The sequence below is a fragment of the Sceloporus undulatus genome, chromosome 2 (genome assembly GCF_019175285.1).
Source record: "Sceloporus undulatus isolate JIND9_A2432 ecotype Alabama chromosome 2, SceUnd_v1.1, whole genome shotgun sequence".
In the NCBI taxonomy this organism is placed as follows: Eukaryota; Metazoa; Chordata; class Lepidosauria; order Squamata; family Phrynosomatidae; genus Sceloporus; species Sceloporus undulatus.
In genome coordinates this window covers 84,787,622-84,797,981 of record NC_056523.1, presented here as the reverse complement: position 1 = coordinate 84,797,981, position 10,360 = coordinate 84,787,622, and the positions used below count along the sequence as shown (strand labels likewise).

The 10,360-nt window shown below is 39.1% G+C and overlaps 1 protein-coding gene across 1 annotated transcript in view; it reads right to left on the bottom strand.

Annotated features, from left to right (window-relative positions):
• Window positions 1-2,845: 2,845 nt before the first annotated feature.
• Window positions 2,846-10,360, bottom strand: part of CLINT1 (clathrin interactor 1) — a 93,707-nt gene continuing 86,192 nt past the window's right edge. Inside the window, exons 9-11 of the mRNA XM_042447498.1 lie at window positions 6,137-6,576; window positions 5,248-5,452; window positions 2,846-3,326 (exon numbers count right to left, since the gene is read on the bottom strand). Coding sequence (XP_042303432.1) covers window positions 2,962-3,326; window positions 5,248-5,452; window positions 6,137-6,576 — 1,010 coding nt within the window. The 3' untranslated portion in view covers window positions 2,846-2,961. The remainder of the gene's footprint in view (window positions 3,327-5,247; window positions 5,453-6,136; window positions 6,577-10,360) is intronic.

The window sequence follows — 10,360 nt, the reverse complement described above, 5'->3', positions numbered from 1 at the left end:
TAACTGGACGATAATTGTTGGGATCCTCTTTTTTCCCTTTTTGAAGATGGGAACAACGTTTGCCCTCCTCCAGTCTGCTGGGACTTCTCCTGTTCTCCAGTTCTCAAAGATTATACTTCCAAGCAATCTTAGCAACTGTAAGTAGTCCATGAAACAAAATGAAATATCCAGAGTTTTGGTGCTGTCTTATTTTATGACTATCTTCCCATCTTGGAAATTCACCAAAGCATCTTCCATAAGCAAATACAGTGGTCCTTCCACATTCACTGTAGTTAGGGATGAAGGACCCCCGTGAATGTGGAAAAAACACAAATTTTTTTTAAAAAATCACTGTTCTTTTTATCTAAGAACACCTCTCTAGGTCATCCAGTGCAACTCTGTGGTCAACATATGCTAGAAGTTGATCACAGAATCATGCTGGAGAACCTGCTTTCTCTAGGAACTTCTAGGTTCTCCAGCACAACTTTATGGTCAACTTCTGGCAGAGTTGGGCTGGAGGACCTAGAGATTCCTAAAGATAACATATTAATCAAAAACGCAAATAATCAAATCCGCAAAAGTCAAATCCGCAAATACAGAGGGCCAACTGTAAACCAAATACCTGGTGGTCAGGTTTCATGGGGCACAGGCTTTTAGAGTTGCCAAAGTATTTTCACGTTCATATTTGCTGTCTGTCTTGATGGTATTGTTATCTGTATCAGCCTCCTTTGGACACCAGAATACAATTAAACTGTGTAGTGACTACCCAGGTATTTGACAAATTTGCCCAACATTTTCCAAAACTTTAGTCAACACTAATTGATTCTGAATTGCAAGATGCACCTTGACTTTTATTGACTATGTTCTTGGACTTCCGTTCATTGGTACCATAGAAATAAAATGACATTTAAAAACCCCGTTTTGACTTCTCCTTCCCCCCATGAAAACCAGTTTGTTCCTGCCTTTTGAGATACTATATACAGTAGTTGGGTTTTTTCTTCTTCGTTTTTCCCCTTCTGAACATCTGTCACAAGTCAAACTTATGAGGACAATTCCCACAAATAGTTCAAGGGTTTCAAAATTGGAGATGAAGAGAAGGTGATCCATCCCGCTCAACCAGTAAAGCTTGTCTTGATTTCTTTGATGTAACAACACTTGAAAGCTTCTATTCTTTGAAACTAATTTAAACACATTGAATTGTTGAAAGATTAAAAACCGCAGTCAGCTAATTACACTCACTCTCATCTCTTATTCAGCAAATGAATCACTTTTCATTACCACTTAGCTGAAGTACATGAATTTCTGCCTAATTAGAAATGTTGTAGATGGAGCATTAGCAAGGCTGGAGTGGGTCAAGATATCTTGGCTGCTTCATTTTTAATTCCTAACAGTAGAGTCAGATAGGAAAGGCAGGAGATAAAAAGTCATTAAACAATTTTAAATTATTTATAAAAATTACTTTGCCCAAATTATAATTATTCCCCCCAACCGCTTTCACAAACGTCAAATGGAATGAAAAGAGAGGCAGCCCCAACATTGTTTTTAATGAACAGTTTAATGTTATGTATAACAGAACATTATGAATACAATGGAAATAAAGTTTTATCAATTTAATAATAATAATAATAAATATCCAACATAAGAAAAGGGAAGGCAATAAAGTTTCATACCTAGAATATAGTACTTATTCTCGATAGCAGCCCCGGCTTTGTGAATATAAACTGAACCTCTGCATTCCATAAACTGAACCTCCACATTCCAGACTAAAAATCATGATGCATGTGTGAATCTAAAGGCTGACTTATATCAGAAGAAGGGAGGGAAAGCCTTTAATTCATTCATTTGTTTCTTTTATTTTCATTAATTCATAAAATCTGACTGCTACAGGTTTCCTTTAATAATATATATATATATTTATATTTATTTAACTCCTTTCTATTGAATTCCGCAATTGCTAAGGCCATATTTACATAAGAGAAGTGAAGTCACCAGATGAATAAAATCTGGAATCCAGTACTGTTGGATTAACAAAAAAAAATCAATGGTGATTACTGGTAACTTAAAAGATATGGGTCTTCTTTCTTTTCTTTTGTAAAGTTGCAAGAAAACTATAATAAATATTTTTGCCTTTTGACTGTCTGCAGGTGTGTAAATGGGCTAGGGTATGCCAATTACAACTGAAGCAGGACTGAAGAAAAGCCACCCCAAATCAAATCCAAACCATATATATATTTTCTAGAGTTCTCTGAAAGGAAACCACACAGCAGCTCCAGATGACATTACTACCACTTCTGCATAGGCTCTTATAGCACAAAGAGGCAGGAAGTCCCCCACAAACCCTATTCATCGGCAAATTGCTTGAAGAAATCTACAATAAAAATCTGGATAAGTATAGGAGCGTTGCTGGAAGAGTAGCAAAAGTATATATACATTCGAGGTCCCTCTGAATTAGCCATAATCACATATGTAAGCCATTTTTGGACAAAAATATATATATATATTCTTATAAAAAATTGATCAGCATACTTTGACTTCAAATTTGACTCACTGGTAGGAAAAGGAATGGATCCAATTATGATAAACAGATTCCAGGAGAGGGGAGAAAGAGACAGAAATCAAGTATAAAATTAGATTCACACAGATTCTTCCAGCCCACAAAATTTTGGGCATTCCAGAAGTTTCAAAGTTAAAACTGGTTCTGCCATCCAGAAAGGCTTTTAATTGTCTTGTTCCAAAACAAGGCCTTGTCACTGCAATGTCAAACATCTGACTCACTGGAAGAACCTTTATTCATCAAACCTTCAACAAAAGCAGTTTCAGCGTGTATAAAACGACCTTTGGGTTTTTTTTTTTAAAATGTGGATTCTTTAAAAGTAAGCAATAAAAGGAAAAAAAAAAGCATTTGATCAGCATTTCCCACCCTTATCCCAGCTTTATTTGTGCAGCTAAAATCCTTCATTGAATCTGATTAGTTTACAATCTTTATTTGCTAAAATTGGCAAAATTTGCAAAGGCATCTTGCTTCGGTTGCACAGTCCCAGGAGTCATGGAGGCTGCCACAGCTATATTAGGAACACTCATGCCCATCGTACCTGACAAACCCATTCCAGAAGCTGGCACTGCCATGTTAACATTCATTCCCATCATGCCCTGATTCATCATAGGTGTGCTTCCCATGGAAGCCATGCCCATTGTGCCAGTCATCACCGTAGGCATTCCCATCCCTACAGAAATGGGTCCTCCCATCAGTGGATTTGCCGGAGGTCGAACAGGCATCATGCTGGGTGGTGAGTTGAGGCTCATGGTTGCAAAATTCTGAGACATCACATTCATAGGTTGTTGCATATCTACAGGGGGAAAAATGTTAAGTTTTCTTTCCTATTCCCTTATTTGGACTGATGCCCAATCCTTAACACATCTATACGCCTGCCTGTTATGGTTCACACAATTTTTAATTCCCACAGTCCCCTTTCCTTCAGCTCCCTGCCACTCTCTCCCACACCTTTCCTCTAGAATTTGGCCCTCCAGATGTTCTGGTCTACTTGAAGTAAGGTGTTACCTGTATGCTGATGATACCCAGCTCTATCATTCCTTTCCACCTAATTCCAAGGAAGCTGTTTCTGTCCTAAAGTGGTGTCTGGCTGCTGTAATGGACTGGGTGAAGGCCAGCTTAATCCAGACAAGACAGAGGTGGTCCTGGTTAGTCGAAAAACAGATCCGGGAATAGGGATTCAGCCTGTGTTAGATGGGTATACACTCCCCCTGAAAACTCAGGTTTGTAGTTTGGGGGTACTTCTGGATTCAGCGCTGAGCCTGGTAGCCCACGTATTGGTGGTGACCAGGAGTGCTTTTGCACAGGTAAAACATGCGTGCACCTGTTCCTGGAGAAGTCAGATCTGGCCACAATAGTACATGCCCTGGTTACGTCCTGTTTGGATTACTGTAATGGTCTTTACGTGGGGCTGCCTTTGAAAAGTGCTTAGAAACTTCAGCTGGTTCAAAGAGCTGCAGCCAGGCTGTTAACTGGAACTGGCTACAGAGAGCATATAACTTCCTTATTGCAACAGCTCCATTGGCGGCCAGTTCATTTCCGGGCACAATTCAAAGTGCTGGTTTTGACCTATAAAACCCTATAAGGCTTGGGGTCCAGGCTACTTGAAGGACCATATCTCCCTGTATGAGCCCCCCAGAGTATTGAGATCATCATGAGAGGCCCTTCTCTCTGTCTTACCACTCTCTAAGGCACATTTGGTGGGAACAAGAGACAGGGCCTTTTAAGTGGGTGCTCCCAAGCTTTGGAACTCCCTCCCTAGAGAGGCCAGGATGGCTCCATCCCTGCTATCCTTCCGATGCCAGGTAAAGACATTTTTGTGCAGTCAGGCCTTTTCAGCTGATAAGGACTGGGTTTTTAATGCTGTGCTATATAAATTTTAATCGTTTGTATTTTTAACATGTTATATTTCAACTTATAAATGTTAAAATTATTGTTATTTAAAATTGTTATTTTGTATTTATATAGTTTAATGTTATATTATTTTTAAATTGTATTGTTTTATACTTCTTGTTTGCTGCCTTGTGTCCCTATACTGGGAGAAAGGTGGGGTATGGACAGGTTGCTCACCTGTAACAGTATTTCTTTGAGCGGTCATCTGCGAATTCACACAAATGGGTTTTTACTGTGCCTGCGCAGTTATCTCGGAAACTTCTATAATCTCTAGGCAAAACTTAGTTTGCATCTACAGTCCAAAACATCTGGAGGGCCAAATGTCATCCATACTTGCTCTAGATAATACAATTCAGGTTCTACAATTAGATGGCTATGTCATATTTCTAGATTTGTGTAAGCTGAAACTCAAAATCAAATGCTTTCACAATTTCATATGAAACAGAAACACAATGAATTTTGCCATAGGTCCATCTTGTCCACCACTGCTCACTTTGACTGGTAGCAGCTATTCATGGTCTTAGACATATGAATCTTTCTCATCACTACTTGCTCATTTCACTAGAAAATGGATCAGATAATTTAAGATGGAAAAATCACAAACTAATGCTGAGTTCTGGCACCTCCCAACAGTTTCTTTCTCTGCATAATACACTTTAGTTATAGAAAACAGAAAATCTATGGAAGCTGAAGTTATCTATGGGTGGTGATATTTTTTTAGAACACAGCTTGATCATGAATACTTTAAGAAACACATAACCACATTCCCCACCCCCCTTTACAAATCCTGCAGAGAAAGAATGATAGCATAGGTGGTTACTTACTCTGTTGTTGAATCATTGTGTTCAGTGATGGTTGCTGTGGCTTAGAAGGTTGCATACCAGGAACTAAATTGTCCAAACTGATATTAACACTGGGATCTGACCAAGTGGATGGCAGGGTTTTGCCTATATTTTTGGGGACAATCTCTGCACCCAGGTTATAAAGTTGATTGGGTTTCTGCATCATTGGGTTGACATTTTGCAAAGGCTAGAAGTGTCAATGAGACAGACAGAAAGAGATCTTGACAGTTATGCTATTCACTGCTGACTGTATTTTACAGTCAATTTATACAGTCACCATGAAGAGAAACAGATGGATATTCGTGCTTATTTAAGAGAAACAAAAAAGTCAGAGTTGAAGTTCATGCAAATAAAGGGTTCAAGATCATCTCTTTAGTAATTTACCTGTCAACTGGTAGCTTGCTAGCACTGTGTCAAGACTAGTTAACTCAAAAGTGTTCCATTCCTTCCTTCCACCCACCAAATATTATCTTCCCCTGACTCCCCGACTCAGAATCTATTTTGGTTTTAGAGTCTGAAAAATTAGTAGTGGACTTTAGCAAATCAAAAAACCTGGCTTTCGATAGTAAATTATTCCACAACTGGAAGAAATCCTTTGTAAAATGGTCTGTCAGAAACAAGTCACCATTTACCCCTGTGCTGCCAATCAAATTTGAGACCTACAATATGTTAAAGAGCTCTTGAATTACCTAAGGCATTCTCTTTCTTAATTTAGTTAAATCTTGAAGAGTGACCATTGAAGCAAAAGAGACAAGAAAGCATCTGAGATCTACAGAAAAGATGCTTTAAGGAAGGAGTATGTCAAACCTATTTGGCACAACCTTCTGCATGGAGAGAATGATCATTAAGATACGACAGAACAGCATCATACCTGGGATCTTGACATAGGTAGATTAATGCTGACAGTGTTAGAACCCATCATGGAAAAATTCATGCTTTGGGAAGAGGTCATGGTGGCTTGGGAGGCACCCATCAAATCAAAGAGGTCAGCAGCATTTGAAGCAGCTGGAGGCTGGCCAAGGCTCTGCTGAGCAGATCCACTAAAGAGCTCAACAGCTGGCTGAGCAGGCCCACCAAAGAGCTCTCCAGACGCAGCAGCAGGGCTTGGAGAGGCTTGGTTGAAGGCACTCCAGTCACCAAACTCTCCATTCCCACTTGTAGCTGTGCCTGGGGAGGAAAAAGAAAGATAAGGGACTTTGTGAAAGGCACACAACAAATGCCCCAGTCCATGAACTGAAACAAATGAGAGACGATGTGTGTCCATCCAGATTAACGTCGGCAGGTATAATCTCCATCTGGACATTACTCTTCCTCATGAATATTCCAACAATTTTAGCAGGATAGCAAAGAAAATGAGAAACACCCTTACCAGCACTAGACGGTAGAGTAATATTTCACCTGAGGACTTGTTATGACTGGAACACAAGATATCCTAACAACCAAACCTACAGGTCCAAATAAACTTCCAGTAAAAAAAGAATGTGGAGGGCACAAGGTAGATGAGAAGTTCAGTATTTGAACTGCCAATATCCAAAAAAAAGAGGAAGCCCAAGGCAGAACAACAAGCATTAATTCACTGATGCTTTCAATCAATCACTGTAAACAAGCTTGGTTTCGCAGTCATAAAAACAACAATTTGTTCAAACTCATTTGATTATGTATAAATTACTTGCTGTACAAAGAGTTATTAAACATGTATAGCTAAGTGGCATAATAATAAAATCACAGGCTTTCAACTTCAGCTGCCTCTGGGTGTTTATCTCACCTCTACTGAGCTTGTTGACAGCATTGTGTAGTATTTATTTAGTGCTCTATGGGTGCTTTGATAAATACACACTCAAAGCTCGCATAAGCTCTCAAATCTTTATACAGCAGGTTCACAGAGATCTGCAAGATATGCAATTCCTTTTTCTTGTATAATTGGACTCTAGCAGAGTTTCCATATTTTTAAGAATAAAACATTTTATTTGAGTAAAACCTGCAATCAAAAACTGCCATCAGTCAATCAATCAATCAATCAATTGATGACTGTGACGTTTGCTCTTTTATTTTTTAAGACGAAGTATCCATTGGTACAATCATCTATTTCTAGCCAATGGTGACTACTGAACATCTGAGGCACATGTAATAAAAATGTTTGTCTAGTTTGAAAAGTTTACTACAGTATTTTGGAATAATGCATATGTATGTATGAACACAACCCAGCTTTGTTAGTTACACAGATGAAGATCCTGTAATTAACATTTCATAGTTCAACAGTCCAGACAGAAAGGGAAAAAATCAGGATTTTTAATCAATCATTACTGAACAATTGATGAGTTTTTTCTTATTTAAGTGAGAAAAGAAAGACTTGGGAAAAGTAAGGTCAGACAGATGAGACCCCACTGATTTCAGAATAATCTGGCCTGTACAGCTTGCTAGGAATTAGTCATGTACAAACTTACCTATTACCTGGAATTTAACTTGCCTGATCTTAAAGATGTTGCAATAATTTACACCTCATGTCAATAATTCTTAAAGCTACCTGAGCACCTGGGTATAAAAACCTTTATTTTAATTAACTTTACCTCTACAGTTGGATTAAAATTTAAGCAAGAAAGAGCATGGAGAGAAAAGAAGATCCACACATCTCTACAACCCACTTTAATGCAAGTAGTGAGCTGAAACTCATTAGCTTAGGGCCAAACTGAAACATTTGCTTTGATCTCCCTTACAAAAGGGACATTATTGGGAGTATTTCAATTAGTACTGCCTATTAAAAATTTAAGCACACTTAAAGTATTCCTGATGGATAAGTAAATGCTGAATATGCTGATTCTCCAGTTACTGGACACTAATATCAAGCAACTGAATGTAAAGGAAGTGGGGAAAATGGAGAGGTGTTTGTTACCACTCTTTGGGGAACTTTATCAAAGATGATTAATCAACAAAGATTTCGGGGGGGGGGGGCGTTATTGTTCGAGAATGATTAATCACTGCTGTCTGCTTGCATAATAGTGATTGGTATAGATTAATCATACTAATACTGATAAAGTAATATTATCAAATTAGACTGCATTATTTGCATAATAAGATTCAAGCACCACAAACCCCTACTTTCATTAAATTGTGAAAACTGGGCAGAACAGTACAACTTAAAAGTATTTACGGGCACAGGTATCAAATCAGGTCAGACCATCTCTACATAGTACATTTGATTACAGGGGGCCAACAAAACAAAACAAAGTACAATACTATGCTTTCCTCGAAACCATGCACATGGTTGCAGAAGATATTTTTCCAGGCTGGGGTTCATTTAGATAATGTAGCAATTATTACAGCAGTATGACAAGAAAACCAGAGAAGATGATAATTCAGGGCCAATCATAATATTTGCATAAGCTTCTTCACCCCTGCAAGGGCCTCTTAATGTTAAGTTTTTATGCTTTCTCTCCCTCCTGGGCAATTTCTCATTTTCATGGAAGTTAAAATAAATAAATACACACAAATTAGCAATTTCTCTCCCCTACTCTTTCCTTTGCCATGACGTACATGTGCCTAAAGCAAGTAATCTATTTTCTTGGGTTAATTTCAACTTTTACCAACACTTGAAGATATGTGGACTCATGGCATGCAGTTCTTAATTTACTGTTTTCAAACCGATGACGAAAAAAAAATCCAGCAAATGCTTCACTCAACCAAGGACCAGAGACACCCTCTCACAGCCACAGGAGTTAACCGCATGCCATGCAGCTGCAGACAAGTCTACATAGGGACCACCAAACGCAGTGTGCAAACAAGAATCAAGGAACACAAGAGACACTGCAGACTAGGCCAGCCAGAAAAATCAGCAGTAGCAGAACATGCCACAAACCATCCTGGGCATAAAATACTGTTTGAAAACACTGAAGTTCTGGACCATGCCAACCACTACCAGGTCAGGATGCACAGGGAAGCCATTGAAATTCACAAACATCTGGATAATTTCAACCGGAAAGAAGAAAAAAGTGAACAAAATTTGGCTACCAGTCCTGAAGAATAGCAAAATAAGGATGCAGCAAATGCAAATGGGAAACCACTCAGAGTCAGGGGCTGTCCCAGCAGATAATGATCACCAATAATGATCTCCCAGCCTGAAGCCTGCCATCAGCAACTGAAGAATACTTGTGCAAATCACTCCTGCATTCCCAGGCTCACACAGTATGTGTGTGTGTGTGTGTGTGTGCGCGCGCATGTGCGTGTGTGTGTGTGTGTGTCACATACACACACACACACATACACAACTTTTTCCAGGCAAGCATTCTCTGAAGATGCCAGCCACAGATGCTGGCAAAACATCAGGAAGAAATTCTTCTAGAACATGGCCACACAGCCCGAAAAGCCCATAAAAAACAATATATGAAAAAGCCTGATAGCCCTGGGTCTCCTCAACAGAGAAAGACACATAATTAGCATTTGCTAAGACAATCGTACAGTCAGACTCAGGAAGTGAACAGATACCTGTCAGAAAATACTGTTTTGGGGGAATGAAATTATTTGTACCGATATGACATCAGACCTATTAGATGTAGAGTCAAATAAATATAGAGATTTCTCAGTTCAAAATGGCAAATCATGGCAGAAACTTTCTGGACACATTGAGAGGAAAACAATAAGCTTAAATCTTGTTAGTCCACACCTCCAGGAAGATCTGTGTTTCTGAACAGTAGGATGGAAATACAGCATGCCCACTCCATACGTGGGTGCATCATACCCACTGTAACCCGCCTTGATCTTTGGAAAGGCGGGCTAGAAATAAAGCTTTTATTTATTATTATTATTTATACGTGACTTCAACTTTACGCGGATGCTGCGCTGCAATGTATTGAATGGGCTCGAGTTTACACGGCATTTGCCTTACGCGGGGTGGGGGGTGGGGTCTCGAATGGATCCCCACGTAAGGCATGGCTCTACTGTAGTTTAGGGAGAGGCCAACTAATACATTAGAAATAAATGGTACACTGTAAGAAGGACAGAGCAGCCCAGAATTAATAAACTTCTGATGTGGTATATGAGAGAGTGAGAGCAATTGAGAGCAGGACTGGATCCACAGTAGGTTGAATAGTACAACTGAATA